This window comes from Semicossyphus pulcher, unplaced genomic scaffold (assembly GCF_022749685.1).
Source record: "Semicossyphus pulcher isolate SPU_LCO1_2020_fin unplaced genomic scaffold, fSemPul1.0.p SCAF_3, whole genome shotgun sequence".
Taxonomy (NCBI): domain Eukaryota; kingdom Metazoa; phylum Chordata; class Actinopteri; order Labriformes; family Labridae; genus Semicossyphus; species Semicossyphus pulcher.
In genome coordinates, this window is record NW_027211704.1 from 24,980,236 (window position 1) to 25,001,729 (window position 21,494).

A 21,494-nucleotide genomic window follows, 5' to 3' on the forward strand; every position below is an offset into this window, starting at 1 on the left:
CAGTGTGTCTACAGCGCCCCCACTGACGAGGAGGAAAATGGGCAGGCACAACTATTCCGGGTTTGTTCTGCTTGCTGGCCGAGTTGTGCTTCTAAAGCTTTTTATACACCACTACCACCATTTTAATTCAATATCAAAGTACCTTAGAAGTTACCCATGAGATTAACACATTGAGAAAATTGTGACAAGAAACGATCTGCAGCGGAAGTGGAATTTGTCAATATATCGATTATTTGTTGAGGTTTCTTCGCATTTTAAGTTACTCATATAATGCTATGGGTGCCGTCACCTTTTTAAAAATGTGTTAGATAACCTTTAATTTTGAAAGATCGAAGTAATAAAATTTAGTTGCGCGCTGTAGAATTCCAGACTTTTATCTGCGATTGCTCTTCTGACGTTAGATACAAAAATGCACAGTTAAGACTATATTTTCCTTTGTTCTGCTCAAAACCTTCTATTCAGTATTTCTGGTAAACAGAGTAAAAAATATTTAAATGTGCAGCAGTTTTTAAGAGTCAATGTATAGGCGACACAATAAACAATTTGCACATTCCAGAACCAATCCAAAACAACACTCTTGAAATAACTAGATAAAACTTAAGTTACAACTATTTGTGATGCACAATTTCTAAAGGTTTTGTAGTCTGAACTTGAGTATCAAATATTAAGTTCCCCAATACACCTTCTTACCGACTCAACCTACAGTTGAAACCAATTAATTGCAGAATGCTTAATCACTGCTATAATTACATCACAATGTAATCATAGAAACAATTTGTTTAAAATGTTTGTAATTGTAATTTCCTTTGTAGAATACAACAGGCAACATTAAAATAACAAATAAATTAACATAGAATACAAAATAAGTAATTTACAGACATTTCTGTCAACAGTCCTCTAATCTAAAGCTGGGGTGATTTATTAGCATGAGTTACACTTTTGCAGTTTTAAGCTGTTTAACTGTAGTCCTTTACACTATGTGTATGTTTTGTGACACTTAGGCATGCTCTTAAGATCTTTATACTGACAGCTCTCTATAGACTGCAAAGTGGTGCATGAGTACAGTATAGCTTTTATTTTTTAAACTGCCCCCTCTAGTGGTAATTAGCTTTGTGCTGTCAGTTTTGTTTCCACATTTAAATGTTTCAAAGACCACTGTGCTCTGGGGGCAGTATGTGAGCTCTGAAAGGCAAATAAAAATATATAAATAATAGGAATTTAGATTGTTCCCTTTACAGCAGCTTGAACAGAACAATTTACAAAGACATATCCTTGTAGTGGAAAACAACATCTAATTTACATTTTCAAGTGTGGTAAGCTTGGTTAGGACAAAGTGATAGCAGCATTGTCAGTGCTCTTCTCCATGTCACAGTCTTTATCTGGTGGTGCAGAGACCGGCGTGTCTCTGAGAGAATTTGGGCCACTGCTTGTCGGCCCTAAACCTTTGTTTGGAAGGTCAGCTGTGGACTCAGCCTCAGGTTCTTGCTGTGGGGCTGTGGCTACAAAAAAAAAAACAAGTTGGAAAAAAAACCCGTTACATTTCCAAAAATGTGATTGGTAATGTGGCTTTTCATTGTTTAGGCAGGAAAATTATTGGATACTTCCAGACAGACTTAACAGTGTCCTTTAGAAAAACATTAGACTGCCATCAACAGCATGTCAATGCTGGCATGTTCTGTTACCTGATTGAGTGCAGGACTTCATGTGTTCTGGCCAGTGGGCCTGCTGACAGGGGTAATCACAGTAGCTGGTGTTCCAACAGCAGTAGAAGATAGCCTCTTTTCTGCAGTTAGCACACCACTGTTTCTTCTTAGTCTCATCCACTGCTTGCTGCTTCTCCAGCTCCATCTGTTTCTTCACCTCAGTCACCAACCTCTCTCTCTCCTGCTCCAGACTTTGCCTCATCTCGGCCATTGTCAGCTCTACATTGAGAAACACCAACATGATCAAAGACACAAGTAAAACTCATTGCACCATTTGGGGAAAGAAGAATGAATAGGTTTTTGCTGACAGATGAGGCTCTCACCAAGATTGTGCTTCATTTCCGACAATTCTTGTTGATGCAGCCACTGTAATTTTTCTATTTCGATTCTTAGTCGTCTTATCTGAATTAAAAACCAATGGGTATGTCAGTGTAAGCAAAGGGTCACATGCGTTGATCTGCACAGAACTGAGTCTCTAAATTGGCAAAAGCAAGCACTTACCTCTGCTATGGTGTTCCCTGAAGTGCTCTTAGAAAGGTCATTGTAGATTTCGGTCATTGTACCTTTTATCGCATCCATTATCTGAAAAAAGTGGACAATAATAATGGGATGTCTAATTAAGAATAACACCAATTTGGTCTTTCCCAGGTCTCAATTTATGGAGCAATCAAAACTAAGTTAAAGCTATCAAGAACTGAAATATACTATATATATATCTGTTCACTTGAAATGTATGCAATTCTTCCCAAGAAGTGAAACAATTGCTCTCTTGGCTTGTTTTCTTGTTTTCAGTGCTAAAGTTCAGTTGATTCAATACAAAGCAAATGTAAACCACATAATATACGTACTTTATTGGTGTATTTGGCAATGTCCGCAGCCACATCTGCTGAGGCAGTGGGAATATACAGGTCTGTTGCCACTGGTGAAGATGTAGCAGCAGTGCCTAAACTTGATGCCATCATGGCAACAGAAGCTGGACTACTGGAAACGAGGGTAACAGCCGACGTGGATGTGCTGAGTGGGGCATCTTTTTGTTGAACAGCTGGAATTAAAAACCAAATTTAGTTCTAAACAGGAACATTTGTTATTATAAGGTGAATGTTACATTCCAGCTGATGATTATTTTATCATCATACCCAGGATATCAAACATTGGTATACTGCACAACTAATAACAATTCAATATAAATATCGATATAAAGGACTTTTGACATATACTGTCCCACACACTGTGTCAAGTCATACTTGATGACAGTCATGATTTCTACCTTTCACAGCCTGCCTGGTCTGATAGCGTGTGCTCTGTGAAGACTGCTGTGGTGAAGCTGAGGTCACCGCTGTCGAGCTGTTCCCAGCGGCCTGTGTCTGGGTCAGCGATTGAGCCTGGCCTTGCTTCGGAGACGACGTCTGCATCTGCGTGGATGCTACAGGTTGCTGGTTCTGTTGCTGACGCTGCACCTTCTGCATGTGCCACTTTTGAGACGAGGTCTGAAACTTAGCAGTGGGATTCCACACCACAGCTCTCTGCACAACGGGCACGGCCTCTCTGGGCAGCAGAGGGCGCTGTTTCTTCAATGCTGGGGTGGAAGAGGCTGAAGGGGAGGAGGAGGAGGAAGAGGAGGGGGGTGTTGCGGTGGCACTGGACACAGTTGTAAGGCTTATGGTGGTGGGAGAAGGAGTAGTGAAGGAGACCATGGAGACAGGGATGGCCATAGGGGACTGCGTGGAAACACTGGAGGGGGTGGAAGGAGCTGTACTACTTTGAGACGGGAGTGACGATGGGGTGGGGGCTTTACCTACAAGAGAAAGTACCTTCATCACTTAGCAGCTCCGTCAGTAGAACGTTGCTGATATTTCCACAAATTACAAACATTGAATATAAAAAATTAAATAGTGTGTGTTGGATTTATTTATTTTGGTATCTCACCTTCAGGTTTACCAGCAGAAGATTCTTTAACAGTGTTGTTATCTTTCCTGCTCCTCTTCCTGTCCTTGCCTCCCTGTTCCTCTCCGAGGTCAATCACAAGCTCTCTTTCTGAGTCAGAGTCCTCCACTGGTACTGGCTGCTTGGTGTTCTCTTTCACCTGAGTCTTCTCTCTGGGACCCGGTGATGGTGGAGGTCCTTTTGCCTTCTCTGGGCTCTCTTTTTCTGAATCTTTGCTTATTTTGACTTTAGTTGACGAATCTTTTGCTGTTGCATTAGTGTCTTCTGCTGCAGACTCTGATGCCATGAGTGAGTTAGCTTTACCTTCCTTATCTTGGATTGCTGAAGGCTGGTCTTTAACTTTACTTTTTGTCTCTTTCTGCGCTTCATCATTGGCCTCTGCATCTGGACCATTCTTAGTCTTTTGTTCCTCATCACTGGCATACTCACTGTCACTCGAATCAGATTTGTCAGAGTCTTCTGATTCACTGTGTTCCACACCTTTATACACGTCAACAGAGATCTCATCTATACCTGCAATACAAAGGAAAATTGTATTGCAATTGTATATTCAACATGTTTGAGGGTTCATCTACAGAGGAGCACAAGTAAGCAAGTATTCACATCAAATTTGTTCAGTCCCACACATAGACTGTCTAAAAAGATGGACATGACAGCTCCCGAAAAGTGAAGCCAAAACATCTCTATCGCCCCCTGCTGATTGGCTGCAGTATAGGTCATAAAGCCCGCCTCCTCCATGTTAACAGATGGGACAAACTATAAAATCAAAATACATGCCAAACATGGTTTCTGTCATTATAGCTAGTACTTGTCATGCTGAATTATGTAGTTTTTTTATTTTTAAATTAGTTATATGATGCTGTCAAAAGGATGACTGACAGCTCTGTTGACAAATACGGCCCCTGCAGCCAATCTGTTCAGGATTAGCAAAGTAGAGGATAAATGGCGAAAGGAAAGGTAACTAAAACAATCACTACAGTTATTGAAGTTCCCATATCTGTGAAAGTTTGCTAGAGACCAACACAAAGAAACTGTTTTGCTGTTAAATACGCTGGTGTGCAGGTTCCTTGCCCTTTATTTTGGTAAGTTAGGTGTGTGTTTCGGTTATCAGTGGCTACAGAGGCTCCACTAACAGATCTCTACTGTACAACTCTGGCTCCAAATGATGTCACCATCTCAAGATCGACTGTCAAGGGGGCTATTTTGGCATCAATTTTGTATAATGATCTTTATATACAGTCATTGGTACCACATCACAACACCAAATCAGATTCAAAGTCACATTGCCAGAAGAAACAATAGAAACTCTACTGACCCAGCTGTGCTTTGCAACTCTCAATTGTTTTGTCCAAGTTGAGCTGGAAACGGCTCTTGATCTGTCTTTTTGGAGAGGTGAGGACTGGTGCGGCTCCTTGTTTCTGCTGAACAGTTTCACTGAGCTCCTTCAGGTCCATTTCTGCTTTGCTCCTGTCTAGAAGAACACAATGTAAAATAATTCCAATCAGCACTGCCAGCGAAACAAAAGAAAGGCTGTATTTCTAGCAGAATCATGTCCAATGGTAATCTGTCTTTATAAGTCAAAATAAGACATTATGGAAACCTTTATGCACATAACATCATTTTCATTAAAGATTCACCTAGATTGAGGTTCAGGATGCTTCCAGTCGGTGGCGTCTTCTCCTGCTTTGAGATGCCAGGAGCTGGACAGTGGAATGGTTTGGGGCTTTCCAAGGAACTGCCTGCAGGACCCGGTCGGGGATGGGCAGGTGATGCTGTTCAGAGATAGTTACCATTAAAAGAGGTCTCCTCCCAAATTTACACCTTGTGACTACACTAAATTGAACCTGGTGAAATACCTGTACAATCCATGGACTCCTCTCCCGTGCTGTACTGGCTGTTAGGAGCTTTTGATTGGGACTTGTCTGCTGACTCCTGTTCTCCATCCGAACCAGTGTGGGCCGAGGAGTTGGTGCTCATGGGCGAGCGAGGCATGTCACTGAGTGGAAGCCGCCTGCCTGCTGTGCTCCCTCCCACTCCAGCACCAGTCAACATGGTTCTGGATAGAGCGATCTTGGGTGATGCAGTCATATCAAAACTTAACTTTTTCTTCTCATGTTTCTCAGGTTTGAGCGGCGTGGATGAGGGGTTGGAAGGGTCCAGCAGCATCTGGAAGTTATTGTCAGGAGTGTAAGGTGTCCTGAAGGGGGCGTAGTTAAAAACTCCAAACTTCTTCCTCATGTTTTCCACGTAGACCTCCATCTCCTGCATAGCACTGTTGAAGATGCTTTTGGTCTTCTTCACAGAGAATGGAATCTCTTTGGACATGAGGTAGCAATTGTTTAAAGGAACCCAAGCCCTGAGAATAAATATTCACATCATAAACAACCCTCGAAATGTGACTTATAATCAAGTAAGTAAAGAAAAAAGGCTGATACCTGTCATGCTGACCAAAAAAGCGAGCATCCACCTGTCCATCTTTGTCCCGCAGAGCTTTAGCAGGCCAGAATGGAAAACCTTTCAGTTTGGCCCATACTAGAGGGTGCGGGTTACTCTGCAGACATACAGTAAAACACAGGAATTAAGCGGTGGTATTCCAGTGATCTATCTTTGAATGGGTCAACAATCTGATGGAATCATCAACAGAAACTTAAAATACTCAACTAGCTTACACAAGGCTCACAGAACCAGTTGTCTCTCTTCTGGCAGGCAGACAGATAACACTCAGGACAAACTTCAATCTCGTTCATCTGCAAAAATCAAAAGACATTAAATGAAGTTTCAGTCGTGTAATGCTTTACATCAATCATTAATTCTAAATACAGCTTAGATATAGAAGGTTTTTGACCCAAACTACAAACCTACCTCATGTTCACAGATTTTTACGATCACTTTAGCAGTTGCTGTAAGTTTGTGATTGCCTGAAAGGACACACATTTTATTTCAACAACTTAAATACATGTACTATCTTTTTGTGAAATTGTATTTTATTGATAAACTATTTATATTGCTTTACAATTTTCTTTATCCAAATAATTACATCAGCAATTGGTAATAATCTCGAAGATTTTAATTTTGTCTGTTAAGTCACTATCAATGGACGAATGAGGCAACACAATGGTAATTGAGTCTGTGGCCCACTGATGAAAGCCTTTGCATTTGCAGTATATAGTAATATTATGGACTGGGTGGGGCGACATTCAGGGAAAAAATCACAAGCGGCGCCCAGTTAGTGACGCATTTTCCATCACCCAGCAGTGGTTGGTCTGCAAGTGTTGTGAGTAAACAGTAATCTACTATGGTTGAATAAACAAAGAAAAGATCGATGACTACAGACACAACTTAAAAAATAAGTGAAAATCCAAAGAAAAAGAAACAAATTTGACGCTCAGATGAAGGCAAACAGTATAAAAAGGAAAGCGACCATCAATGAGGAAAATCAACCGTTACAACCGGAGCCAACCGTGGACGTCACACATGCCCGTCACCCAGCCCTGCTGGATTATTCTTAAATATCACAAAACAAAACAAAACATACCTCCATTGTAAATAATGCAGTTGTGCAAAATCCATTTTGCATCTGCCAAGAAGGCCTCAGTGCAGCCATACATTTTCTTTTTAATATTCTGCAGAGTCGAAGGAAAAGACTGTGTCAGAGTGACTTTTTTTTTACATCTACATTTATATTGTCAAGAAAACATCAAATGTGGCATGTGCTTTACCTTCTCAAGTGTGCAAAGATCCATAGGATGAAAAATATACTCTGCATAATCTGGATGCTGTTCAAGAGATACAGGTTTCTGGAAGGGTTCGGTCTATAAATTGAGCAGACAAAACAAAGTGAAGGTAGATAAACTCAATGCACAACCTTCCCCTCTACTGTACATGAACATGCTACCACCATGCTACTACTAACAACTCTAAAAGCCGCTTCAAACAAAAGGAGGAAAACGGTCGGAGAAAGAAATCATGACGGGGTCTTGTTAGTGGTGTAATTGATTACCCAATTAAAAGTCTTTCTCTGCGTGGAAGCTGCATGGGGGGAGCGAGATGACAAGCGGGGATGATCCTGAAAGAGAGTGAGAGGGGCAGCTGTATCCTCACCACCAGCTAGTATGTTAACCTTCATGGTTTCCATCCATGACAGGCCCATTATAGTACAATGACTATGATTGTTAGTTATGTTATTAGAAATCACTTGCACATGCAAATCACTAATATATCATGCTGGACTGATTTTTGGGCAGGTAGTAGCGTGCAGATCTTAACATCTTGCACGACTGATGGGAATATGGTGAGCACGATTGCATAAGTAATCTCAATATTATGACTGGCAAGAAAAAAGCACATGCCAATATCCAAGTGAAATTAAAAAGACAATAAACAGAGTTCCCCATCTGTAATTAGACTGCCCCAGCACGATAAAATCAGTTTGGTTGCATGTAATCCTTAGTAAGAAAGAGGGACCAGAATACTTACACCTGGCTGTTTCATCTTCTGAAGGGCAAACTTTAGTAGGTAAGACAGCTGGTCTATAGTTAGCATCATCATGGCTTTGCTTTGAGTCTCTATACACTCAGCAACTGTTATTTTCTGAAAGACATTGAGAGGAAAAACATCGCAACATTGTTCTTATCACATTGTTGCACAGAACGTGTGTAGGCTTAAAATGCTTTCATCACTTACGTTCAAAACTACTGAGACATCCTTAGTAGAGAAACAAACATTACGACGGTCTTGACTACAGGCTTGGAAAAATGGTTAACAGCACCCATAAACTAAACACATTGCTGGGTGAGTACCTCACACTCCGGACAGAACCAGTCGCCCTCGGGCTCGGCTGGTAGTTTGAGGCACTTGGCGTGGTACACCCTGGGGCAGAGCTCACAGCAGAGCACCTGGCCCTCGCGGTGGCACAGCCAGCAGTAGAAGTCATTCCTGCCGTCCTGCGGTACAACATCAACAGGGTCTGTGGTGAGTGCTGGCTGCTTCACATAGTAAAAGGGACCATGTCTTAGTTCTGACTGGAATGCAGGCAAAAGAAACACAAAGTTTGGGAGGGTCAAAATCAGAGATTAGAGAAGCCAAGCATACATGCACAGCATCAACAAAGGGTCAATAAAGTCACAGAAGTCCAAAACACAGACTGCTATTTGCCCTGATAACTACATATGTTACATACTAATCGATAATTACAAATTGAAAACTAATTGTTGACCTCAGAAGGCCTCAGGTCTGGATAAATCACATGATTAACTGAGATCTTTGATTTGAGTCTGTGTTTTAATACACAACCATCACCAATGTGCATGAGGGCAAACAGTGTTAACAGCCTGGATTCAGAGAGGTTCAGTGGCTACTAATCATTTACAACTCAGACCTAATATGCCATAGTGAGATACCAGCAATCATTTACCTACAGTGCATTTGTGAAGTTTTTTTAAGTACAAAAGCAACAGAGCTTGCACATAAAAAGCACAAACTACATGAAAAGCTACAAATTATCATATGATTTTACAAGATTACAACTGTACTACAATAGTGGCAGCTAAAAGAGCATTTGTTAAAACCAGAGGTGCACAAATGGCATTTCATCAGAACTCAGTACACAAGCAGAGTATAAGCATGGACGGGCCAATGTTAAGTAAAAATCAAAACATTTCTTAAGTTATCAGTAGTATCCAATGAATATAAACGATTATGTATAAGTTTGCATCAAAGTGTTAAAATAAATAATTAGATCCCAGTGGTACAGAAAGAAGTGGAAATCATGTGGAAATTATAGAATCATTAAGCCTCTGATTTCAATCAAACAGCTGGGACTAACAGTGTATATCAATGTGAAAACAGTTTCTGATACGTGAAATTATGTGCTGTTATTTAGATGTCAAACAGCCATAATTTTGCAAAAGTTTGAACTACCAATATATTAAATATCCCAGAGCTTAAATGTCTATAAAGGGAAAAATTAGCTTAGCCTCAGCAATACAAGAGCCACTGATGCCAGTTAATAAAAAAAAAATATTAGAACAATGTGAAAGTGTTTATTAAACATCTGACTTTTTACAATGAATAAAATTAGTTGCCAACAATTCAATTCATATTTGGTTATAGGGCATCTTCCACGTGTGGATACAAATAGGTGTGTTTATGGAACAGGGCGTTCCCCAAAAAAGCTTTCATGCTCCGTGAACCTACCCTTAATAAATACAGGCCTTAAAATATTGACACTATATGAGTTACTGATTACATCCCACGCTCTATCTGCACCAACACCTGTGTGATAAAACATAACAGTCCACCTGTGGTTATACTTTACTGAATTCAAGTAGTTAGATGTCTAAAAATATAAAAGCAGATTGTATTAAACTGATATTTCAGAATAGAAAATGTCCTGCTGAAGCAAAATAGTGGTCATTTTAGATCTGAATCAGAATTGGGGTTTATTGTCAAATACTTTTACACATACAAGGAATTTGTTTTGGTGATTTTGGTGCAGAACAATTAACACAGAACTAGAATAAAAATAAGTAAAAGACTTAGATAGAATAACATTAAAAAAATAGGCAATAAGAAACAATATGTGTAATGCAAAATACAAAATATGTACAAAAGGTGTAATTTAAAACTGTACAGATGTGCAGGATATTGGTGAGTGCAAAAAGCGTACAGTGTCAAATTAAAAATAGTGCAGTGTACAGACAATATAAAAGTCCAGTGTGCGTTAATGTAACGCATAGTCGGAATTGGAGTCTTAACATTCGTGAGATGCTAAGTGACTGAGGGGCTGGATGACAGTCCATTAGTTTAAAGTAAACAAAATCCTTTCGTGGCAACTACAGCACAGAAAATATAAAAACCTAGCAGCAGAATATGCAACACTGCTGTTAAACTACAATCACTGCTCGGTCAACAAGTAAAGTTCAGTACCATACCCTACAAACAATATCAATATCATTTGTGGCCCTACATTAAACAAAAAAGGTTTCACTACAGACATCATACCATCATAGAGTGTCTTTCAAGTGTTTCTCTGCAGAGCATGTGACTGTCATTAGTTCCTTCTCATGACAGTTGAATGAACAGGTAACCTTTCGATACCACAGGATCCGTCTCAGGCGCGTTCCGTCTGCGCCGCGACCTCCGGAGGCGATCGCGCCCATTCAAGTCAATAGGCTTGTTCGAGATGAGCGAGGCCTTGCCAAGCATATTGCATGACGGTTAGATTGTTGTCCGACTTGCTCTGAAAACCCGACTGCGCGATACTTTAAAGTCCCGCGGGAGCGACGCGGCCGCATTTTTCATGGCCAGGCGCTGCAGCTGCTCTACACCGACTGCACAACTCCATGCATGATGGGAAACGACTTGCTCTGGTTTGAATGGAGCACCTATTGGCTGAAAAAAGCCCTGTAACTCCACACAAGGAAGTGATGAGACTTCTGTCTTATTCATCATTATTCATTAAACTTAATGAAGTGTCAGACAGACACCAAACGCTTTTATCAAAGTACTGTCATTCACATTGTAATGCTTTACTCATTCCTCATGAACGCTGTCTTAATATACATAAATACAATGACGTTTATATCGAAATCACTATCAAAAGCCCTGAATAAAGTATAATGAGAACTTAATATTAAATCCAATTAAAAAACAATGATAGTAATAATAATAACAATAACAACAACAACAACAAATGAAGACTTTGTTCACTTCAATTTACAGTGAGGTGTTGGTATTATTGATGCTTGACGAGGCCAGCAGCAAACTTGTCAACAAAGAAATGTCCTACTTTAAGACTCCACCCCCGACTGCAATCGGCTACTCTCGCCTGTTGTCGAGGCGAGCCGGCAGTCCTCTCGAACAAGCCTATTGATGTTATCCAATGACTGTATATATAGATGGACAACGCTTCTCCATCTGATCCCATTGTACGAAATTGATGCCAAAATAGCCCCTGTGATAGGCGCTGCCATCTTGCGATGGTGACGTCATATGGAGCCAGAAACTGCGCAGTACAGATCAGCAAGTGAAGCGGCCGTAGCCACTTCCGCTAACCCAAACAAACACTTAACTTACCGAAAAAACAGCAAGGATTTAACAACAGAACAGCTTCTCTGTGTTGGTCTGAGGTTAACGTTCACAGGTATGGAAACTTCAATGACTGTAGTGATTGTTTTAGTTACGTTTCTACTCGCGGATCGTCCTCCGCTCTGCTCACACAGAACTGATTGGCTGCAGGAGCCAAATTTGTCAACAGAGCTGTCAATCATCATTTTGACAGCATCAAATAACTAATTAAAAATAAACTTATCAGAAAAATGAACACTTGGACGTGAATCACCATGATAATAACTAGCTATAATGACAGAAACCATGTTTGAGAAAAATTTATCGGGCTTGTATTTTGATTTTATAGTTTGACCCATGTCCCACCTGTTAACATGGAGGAGGCGGGCTTTATGACCTTTACTGCAACCAGTCAGCAGGGGGTGCCCGAAATGTTTTGGCTTCACTTTTAGGGAGCTGTCATGTCGTCCATCTTTTTATACAGTCTATGATGTTATCGCGTAATTTCTCAATTCTCGCGTGATAATGTAGTTCTCTCGCGATCTTGTTATCTCGCGAATCCAGCTGCTTGGGCCAGCGCTCCGCTGCGCTGCGGACCAGACACGCTTCCTGTGGGCGAGGGCTCGCGCTGTTGACTAGAAACGCGGCGCAGACGGAACGCGCCGGAGACGGATCCTGTGGGATCGAGGGGTAAGCCAGGGGAGATTTTCCACTAAATTGTCGCAGACAGATAAAAAAAATAATATATATACAACGTGCAATAAATTTCTTTCTAAAAAAGTAATTGGTTCATATTTATATACTATTAGACATTTCCGTTAAACTGTATCAATATCAGTGTGAAACATTTCATACAAGCAGATGTTTCAGTCAAATTTGAAGTTATTCCCCCTGGCCTTCCAGAAATGTACTGTTAGAATGGGATGTACAAACGGAATGGACAACCCTACAACACAAAAGGGTTAGAGCTGTTGCTGAAATGTTTTTTTCACAGGGATATTTGTGTTATTGATGTTTTTTCAGATTTTTTTGTGTGTGTTATATTCATCTTATAATCAGTCCCTGAACCACAACAAATAATGATTAACTATTTCATAGTAAAGTCCTCACCAAAGTTCGAACAAACCTGCAACTCTCGATGGTAAAAAAAACCAACTCTGAAATCGTGTGTGTCTTATGTCAGTCAAAAGACAATTAATCAATCAGTTTGGAGGGATTGCAGGTTTAAATCCCGTCTTTGGTGATTGATACCTGGTCTTTGCTGCTGCCAAGAGCACCAGGTTTCTTCTTCTTTTTCACTGGACTGGGGGAGGTCTCAGCGGAGGAGTGACCATTGGATGAGTGAGAAGGACTCGGCATCTTACGCTTTTGGGTCGTCCTTTCTGTTGCCCCCGTGTCTGAAACTGCAGACAAAGGTCAAAGATTACACAAACCAAGAAGGGCATGGTGATGGCCTCTTTAAGGCAGGAATATATTTAAGCAATATCACATGAGAGGGAGTGACGTTGTACAGTCAATATCATCAAGGCTGTTTCGGTCATAGGCATGAGGCTGAAGGGTGAGTGCCGCAGATAATAAAAGCTGTGATGATATTCAGTACAATATCACGACGTCAAGTGTGATAATGCTTTTATACAACAGTTATAAAAGCGGCAAATAGTAGTGAACAGTAATAATCAACATTAGCATTATTGTCGAAGCATTATTTTTTGCACCAACTCTTAACTAAAACTGGACTGTAAAACTGTTTTTATCATGTACATTCATCTGCATGTTTAATTGTCATCAACCATTGAAATAAGAGTCTGCTGTGTGATTAAGAGGTACCAGCTTGATCAATGTAGACAAACACAGTCTGCTGTACTGTTAAATAACAGTATTCACAACACTTGGCTGAGGCGGAGTGACACACAGAGTGAAAAGTCCCAGTGATGTTGTACTCTATATCAGCACTCATGGAATGCCTCTTATCCAATCAGATTACTTGGTCGGAACTGACTGTTGTATATAATGAAAATGACACATCAGTTTTCCTGTATTGACACATTGGGTTAAGGCCAGTAAACAGCAAAGAAATATACTGTCTACTAATAACAAAAACAAAACCACTAAACGCATCACTGCCTAAAGCACAGAAATAGGTATAGAAATAAAGCGTTGCCTACATATCTAAAACAAAATAAAGTTACCTTTGGAGCGAGTTGAGATCTCCATTTCTTCTGTTGTAGTCTCAGATATCCCCTCGTCCTCTGCCAAACTGATAAGGAAAAGGGCATCATCAACGGTTTGAAGACTTCTCATATTTATACCAGCATTTAAGCCATTATCATCTTTGGAACAACAATCTTTTTTAGATACACTATAGTTGGAGCCTCCTGGAAACCCAATGGTTTGAGATGCTGGCCCAACATGTCCTGTGAGCAAACAATCTTTATTATCATTGACTTCCTGATGTATCCTTTATTCCTGGAACTATAAATAATCAAATTGTCAGTATAAAAACTGTTTTAAATTTCTGCAGAACTTTGACTCACCTACCTCTTAATACACTCCTGTCAACCTACTGCAGTGTATTTTGGACAATATATAGCCAATCTTTCTAACAGGCTCTCTCTTGAAATATTATATGTATCTGGTCAGATTTGGATGCTCAGCTGAAAAAAGAAGCCTAATAAGTCATTGGTATAAATCAATATTAAAACCCACCTTCTCCTGGCAAAGTGGTACTCTAAAAACAGACATTTCTATAAATGTTAAGCGAGTAACTGAAGTTTCAACAACAGCAGTGTCTGTGTGTAGTTACGTTTTAACAACCATTAATTTAAAGGTCTATATTTTTCTAAAACACTGTAAAACAACCTTGCTGTTATGATTCTATCGGCCTTGTGTGTAGTTGAAAAAAACTCTTTTTTGTGTTCTCCTGAAAGTCATATGATTCCAATGAAACATCAAAACAACTGTTACAAATAAACCAGTGTAGGACTTCACTGCCAGATAAATTGTCTATGATAAAGGTACCTTATAGATGTTATCAACTATGTAAAGCAACTCTCAACCGATGACTCAAAATACTGTTAATATATCGAGTATATCAGACAAACCACTTGTCAACAGCTTAAAGGGCTTGGTGACTCTGACAGACATCTTCCAAATGTTATCAATACTGTAAACTTAATCAAAGCAAAGTTAACCAATAGGACCAAAAGCAGCTGTGTAAGGCCATTCTCCAATTTATACCTAGCACTGACCACAGGTCTATGAATAGCAAAGATGAAAACACAGAACAGTAGAATGTGCAGACATCCAACAAGTGAAAAAAACATGTAAATATACTTCCTTGCAGTCATGTAATATTCATTGATCAAGTGACCTAACAACAGAGATCATATCATAAGACCTTGCATAATCACAGCCCCAGCTCTGCTGGGAAACATTTCCTTGAAAAGCAAGCCACAAGCATCCATGAACCAGCTTCAAACTGTGCCCAACAGGTTTGTCTCAGTATCAGTTGAATATGATTCACCTTGGTTTGCTGGTGCCCTGTTGTCGATCCTATTATTGTTGCCATTTTCTCTGACGCCACAGCAGATGCATCGGCCTCACTGTTCACATGGCTCAGATTTAACTCGTTTGTATTTCACGTAATTCTCAGTACAGCCACATTTCAATGTACTGTGTGAAAAAGAAACAGACACTCACTGAAAACAAAACTACTGCCTCCATCTCAGTAATCCTGTTCACTATCCCACTCCACCCTCCTCCTCATCCTCCATCACTAAAGAAGGATGAAATTGCAGAGAGAAACACAGCACATCTGCAGACACAGAAAGGAGTGTAATGAAATGGCAATACTGGCCTCCTGAGCTAACCTGTCTGGACATCCTCAGAGAATCTACAGCAGTAACATCCTTTCCTGTCCAGGGCAGGAAATACAGCAACAAGAGAAGCAGACAACATGGACAGGCACAAGGAGGAAAATCAATTCTGTACATCCTGTAATAAAACATTTTTAAATCAAAGAGCACAGAGCAAACGATACATCCTATTGTAACCTTCTGATACAACCCTTCCCACACCCACCACTGCCATAACATCCATGCTAGGAAAACCTCCAATGTAGGAAATCAACAGCATACCTTTTTCCTTTTTCACATACAGATTCTTCAGCCTATTCTTAAACCTTTTTCAATTATTGAGGGCGTTGGGGGATGAGGGAAAAGATGGGTCCAGGTTTCCCAGAAGGCCTTCTCTCCCTGCTGCTCTCTCCTGCAATTGTCAATCTTTAACCTCGGCTGCAGGCTGCCGATTGGCTTGAGCACCACACGGAGGTGCCTGATTGGGTGCTCAGCTCGGTGTGCCACACAGGCTCCCTTCTCCCCGCTCTCCTCAGCCACAGTGCTGCAATGCAGAGAGGACTGCTCCTCACTGATGCTAAAAAACCTCCTAAAAAACCAAGGCTCTTCCTCTTTTTCTGCCTATACAGACATGTACTGGCTGTATGTACTCGAGAAGACAAGTAAGATGCAGCTCCACTGGCTTGACAGGGAGAGGATCACATTCCCTCCCTCGCTGTGCTCTCAGCCAGTGTGTGTGTATGGCATCCATTTTGAACACTCTCTCTCTCTCTCTCTCTCTCTCTCTCTCTCCTTCTCTCTCTGACCACTGTGCGCACCGCACACACAGCACGTACACACGGCACCAGTCAAATCTGCTGTGAAGGACCACATGCAGCTTATTATCTGCCCCAGTATGTTGATATGCAGCATGGGCCCTAATATTGGACAGGAAGACAGGACTGAAAATGTCACAGGCCTCTAAGACAGCATAGAAGGAATAACTCCCTCTTGCTACAATGCTTTTTAAGCATACTGCCTTATAATCATTGTCTGCCTGAAGATCTGAACTAGAGCAACAGGAAGCTGGAAAAACAAAAGTATTACTGAGGGCAAAGTAATACATTTTAAATCTCTCTGTTCTTCCTGTCTGAAAGTGATATGCATTATCACATTCAGATGCATCTCATTTAATCAATATAGAAAAACAAAGCATGACTACAAACAGTTCAAACCATTCAATCACAGGTAAATATACAACACAATGCAGCTGTAAACCATCCTCATAAACAGAAACACAACCCGGCCAAAACGTCAAGGCCAACTTCATCATCTATACAGATCCGTGAAGGTCAACTGGTGGCACTTAAAAGACAGACTCCAAACTAAATATGCTGTGTGTGTCGGTGTTATGCAGGATTAAGTTTGCCTACACCCATCCTCACACCATAGTGGAATGAAGGGATTAGACGAATTACCTAGCACCATTCACAAAACACCGGAGGGGGGGATTTGCTGTTTCAGTCAATGCAGACTGGTCCTGAACCCTGGTCAGGCAACATTATGTGCGCCATTAAATCCAGGCCACAGTGCCCCTGTTTATATATAAAACAGAGGTTTTGTCAGACATTATCAGTTCATAATGACAAACACATGTAATATCTTCCACGTGGATTATATCAAATGTTTGAGTATAAATTATCAATAATAATAAACTAGCAGAAACAGCTTTGATTACATGTAATTATTTTTATCTGATTCATGCATCCAGAAAAGAAGCAGCACCAACATCATTACATACAAACAGAATATAATCTAACCTGGTCGACTTCAAACTGGTTGTCAAGCTTCTAAGGATGAGATGAGGTTTATATGCAGAGCCTTTTCAGAGGAAGTCCTTCCCTTCTCCTTTCCTTCTCTCTTACATACAAATACTCAGTGTGCTTGGAGCAGAGGGACAGAAAGGGGAAGCTCGCTAAAATGGCTGACACTCGGCAGCAGAGAACAACACTGGGAGGCAGTGCACACCATTAGGCTCAGGCAATGCCTCCAACCCTGTGATAAATAATCTTCTATGGTATATTAAGTCTGCATATAAGTGGCATTTTAGAAAACTGGCGAGCAGATTACAGGATTAGGCAACTTAAAAGCATTTCCTTTATTCACTAAGTAAAAAGGGCATTATGTGAGGTGATTTGGATTTTGGGTGAAATATAAAAAAGAAATTAGGCAACCAGACCTTCACAGTCTGTTTTTCATTGCCGTGTAAGTCTGGCAAACAATTAACAACAGTGCCCTGCTGCCTTTCTCTCGTGCCAGTTTGAGGCCTAAATTAAACTTGCTGTGCTGTCAGTTTACCATCTGTTAATTCCTCTGGGGACTCCCCTCTGCACTGCTCCCTGGCTCTTCCATCCTGCCTGGATCCCTCACCAGGCCTGCCATCTTGACAGCACGGGCCAGGGCCAGCCACAAAAACTCAGCCCTTTTTGATCTTGACAAAAGGAAGCAGGTTTTCTCAGTCAGAAGAATACTATAAATACACAATGACCTTACACTTGACCTGTGGCCCCCTACTGTCTGTGTCCAGATAGCTACCCAGTCAGCAAAGGCAGTCTGTAGCAGTGTACCATGCTATGCTCTCCTTCAAGGCTCCACTCCTATGCTGTGGGGTGACAAATACTCTTCCCCCTCCCCCAGTCTGTCTGACAAACCTGTATTATTACTCAGGCACAGATCACACACAGTGGCTGGTGCCTTATCAACAGAGTAGTATATGTGAAAGAATGAAAATAGGGCTTACCTCTGTGGATGCATGGCTAAAAACTCTGTGTGATATGTCAATGCTTATTAAAACATGGAGGACAGCCCTGTCAGCCCTCACCCTGCTCAGAGCACAGCCACGGCTCTCCAAGCTGTCCGACTCTCTGCTCTGATACAAGGCACACTGAGACTGGCCACGCATGCGGGCAAAATGTAAGGCAGCTGCTGATTGGCTAGTGCATTTCCTGGCTGCTTGTCTTTTGTTTAGCACAGGCAAGCTGAAACGCAGTTCTCAGAGCAAGGAGAGCTAGGCCCAAATCCAAGTAATCGCCCACTGCACACCTATCAGCTAGCAGGAAGACAGCATACAGCTGTTATTGTTTTAATAACTTGCCCTAAAGTAGGCCATCGGTCTCGCTGTAAAGGGTAGTCAGCAGATGTATACATAAAGAACAGGCCTGTGGCTGTATTCTTAACAAGAATTTGTCTCCCTAGTTCCCGCCCTTAAGATAAACCAACCATCATGGGAAAGATAGAAAAAAACTGCTGTGTAAATACAAGCAATGGATAAACAGGCACTAACTGAAATGTACTTTGTCTCTTTGACCTATAAAGGCTTAATGACAATGCTAGAATGCAGATTGAAGTACAGTGATCTGACCAGTTGTGTAATTTGCCTGACACTGGCCTTTGAACGGGTGTGATTATGTGTTACAATGTGGCTCCAGATAGGTAAAGATTATACGTTTAAAGAAACAATGACTTTCAGTTTCTGTTTCCCCAACCACAGAGCATGATTCAACAGTGTTGACATAAGATTTTCAACGTCCTACATAAAAATATATGGTACCAATGCTTCAATGCATATTCTAATTTTAGGAATACTTACCACACACACGTGGACCTGCATAAAGCAGAGAGCAGAGACAGCTTGCAGGAGAGACGGATTTAGTATCTTGCTAAAGACAGACATGTTATTGTGAACTTCCTCAAGACTAGCATAAACCAATAATAAAAAGGTTATTACGGGGGGTGGGATGCAATGCTGAAATTGTTTAATCTTGTGTTTCTTTTGTAATTTCTGTTACTTCCTGCTCTGTTCACATTACTGTGGCCTCTCCTTCAACATGAAGACAGACAGCAGTGACCTCTTGTGGGTAAACCTACTTCCAGTAGAGTACAAACAAGCCACAATATTCTCAAATATATTCCTGTCAAGAATCACCCAAAAAAATATTTGCTGCCATTATAAAAAAAAAAAAGGAAATGCACTGCAGTACATCAGTTTATTCATCTTGTATTCACACAATTAGACAACAGTTTGATCTCTTTGTTCAGTATAAATGAAATTAAACAAATGATCATTTAGCTCTGGATTCCTGTACATGGCGAGATTAATGTGCAAGAAGAGCCCAGAAAAATCGTAGGATTCAAGTGACCCCCATTCTTGCCACTTGACACCCTTAAATACACACAACTTACTTTGCTCAGAGCAGGCTACAAAGTATACCTTAAGAATATTTCTCAGACCATGCCTGTACACTATATTACCCACAACTACTGTATGGCAAATAGACCAAACACAAGCAGGGCCCAAGAATATGACAAACAAAATTGGATACGAATGTATCAGGCCTAAATACAGAATGACGCACTGACATTTTGGCAGGAGGTTAAACTTAATACACCACGTTTTAAATTAGTGGTTAGTGGCACGGGTAAAAACTAGTAATTCATGCTAGTAAATTAGGGATACCAAATGTGTTAAGCTTACCAGGCGTAAAAAAGTTCAACTGCAAGGTTTAACCATGTGCTAGCTGACAAACACATGCCGTAACCTATGAATGTGTTTAATTAAAACAATATTAATTGGTTAAACTTCATGTTTCATAACAACAATACAAAGACAAACCCAATACAAAGTTATTTAAATGCTATTTACATTCTGTCACTTTTGTCAGTCCCCGCAGTACCGTTTGCTGTCCGGACCCAGATCTGTGAGCTTCGTATGTGGCCGACTGGTAAAGAGCCCTGTAGTCCACCAGAGGGCACCCGAGGTAGACTTTTACTGCTCAGGTCAGTCGTTAAATAGCCCTCGAGTCTACCGTCTTACATTTAAGGCCTCATATACAATAGGTGTAAATGTGCTTTTAGGAGAATAATTTCGTTTTCTTGACGTTTTTTCTTACTGCTTACGCTCGGTTGCTATGCTGTAATCACTTTCACTCCATATTTGTCTGTACCATTGAAAAAGGTGTTTAAGATGAACTACAGACATCTCCGTGAGGCAAAAATCCACTACAAGCCATTAAGAGATTTTTAGAAGACAAATATGAAATGTTCGTTTTTTCAATTTCCACTGACAAACTATATATTAGGCCTATATGCCATGATAGGAATAAATTAGGTTAATGGGAAAAAACAGCCCAAAAATGTAACTTAGTTCACCTAAACATCCATCTTCACTGTGTTTTAATGGTATGATTTGTTTATTCTGATTGTTGACAAAACACTACATAAGAGAAGCAAATAGAGGTATACCTTCAACTTTTCTATTTATTTCTCTGCTTTCTTGCATTTTATTTGGAAAAACAATACAAATTCCTCAGCAAGTAATTTGACGATCTATATTTTTGTTACTGAGCTTTAAATTTGTAGGCACACACTATAATGGAATATACATAACCAATGTTTAAATAAGTAGTTATGCAAGATGTTTTTGTCCATTTATGCATTTGCATAGTGTTGAGAATTTGGGGGATGGGACGGAGTGTAGAGCAAAGCAAAGGCATGCTGTTAGCTGTTTGCAGGTAAACCAGTCTGAATACATTAATGATTATGGGGCTATCTCCTGTCCTTTCAAACTGTTATCTGTCTTTTCAAAGTGGATAGGCCGAACAGGGAGGGGGGATGGGATGAAATGTCTCACACTCACTGAGGGGGAGGTCAGTTTGCCATGTTTTGTGGGGGAAGGGACACAAACAGAGGGCCACCGGGCCCCTCTTTGGGTCTTCATGGAATGTAATTGAGGCTCTGTTACTCAGACAGACATACAGATAGGCCAAAAACACATACAACAAAAATTCATTGTACTCTGATGATTACAGTGAGTGATGAACCATCAAAAGTCTGGCACGGTCTGCATAAATCTTTATGAAATCGTGTTTTGCATCAATATTGTACATTT

At 40.6% G+C, this 21,494-nt stretch overlaps 1 protein-coding gene across 7 annotated transcripts; it reads right to left on the reverse strand.

The window, feature by feature from the left end:
* Positions 1-774: 774 nt before the first annotated feature.
* On the reverse strand, positions 775-18,428 carry zmynd8 (zinc finger, MYND-type containing 8). Of its 7 annotated transcripts, XM_069677808.1 has the most exons (22): positions 15,414-15,477; positions 15,238-15,316; positions 13,904-13,971; positions 12,966-13,117; positions 8,447-8,668; positions 8,124-8,237; positions 7,648-7,713; positions 7,367-7,459; positions 7,183-7,270; positions 6,510-6,565; positions 6,317-6,394; positions 6,083-6,198; positions 5,504-6,003; positions 5,285-5,419; positions 4,963-5,118; positions 3,630-4,160; positions 2,971-3,498; positions 2,552-2,745; positions 2,205-2,285; positions 2,027-2,105; positions 1,683-1,922; positions 775-1,499 (listed from the first exon to the last, which is right to left on the reverse strand). In XM_069677808.1, the coding sequence occupies exons 3-22, from the start codon at positions 13,926-13,928 to the stop codon at positions 1,324-1,326; spliced, it is 3,630 nt and encodes a 1,209-aa protein (XP_069533909.1). In that variant the 5' UTR covers positions 13,929-13,971; positions 15,238-15,316; positions 15,414-15,477; the 3' UTR covers positions 775-1,323. The 7 variants fall into 7 exon arrangements, with proteins under 7 accessions (XP_069533909.1, XP_069533907.1, XP_069533910.1 ...); XM_069677806.1 differs by lacking the exons at positions 15,238-15,316; positions 15,414-15,477 and adding an exon at positions 18,348-18,428; XM_069677809.1 differs by lacking the exons at positions 15,238-15,316; positions 15,414-15,477 and adding an exon at positions 17,906-17,951.
* Between the last annotated feature and the right edge of the window lie 3,066 nt (positions 18,429-21,494).

Bases quoted from the DNA above. Each gene is read 5' to 3' on its own strand.
- zmynd8 (XM_069677806.1), bottom strand. The intron at 6,566-7,182 runs GTATGTTTTGTT...GTGTCCTTTCAG, and splicing joins CTGCATTATTTACAATGGAG to GCAATCACAAACTTACAGCA. The intron at 3,499-3,629 runs GTGAGATACCAA...TTTCTCTTGTAG, and splicing joins TTCTGCTGGTAAACCTGAAG to GTAAAGCCCCCACCCCATCG.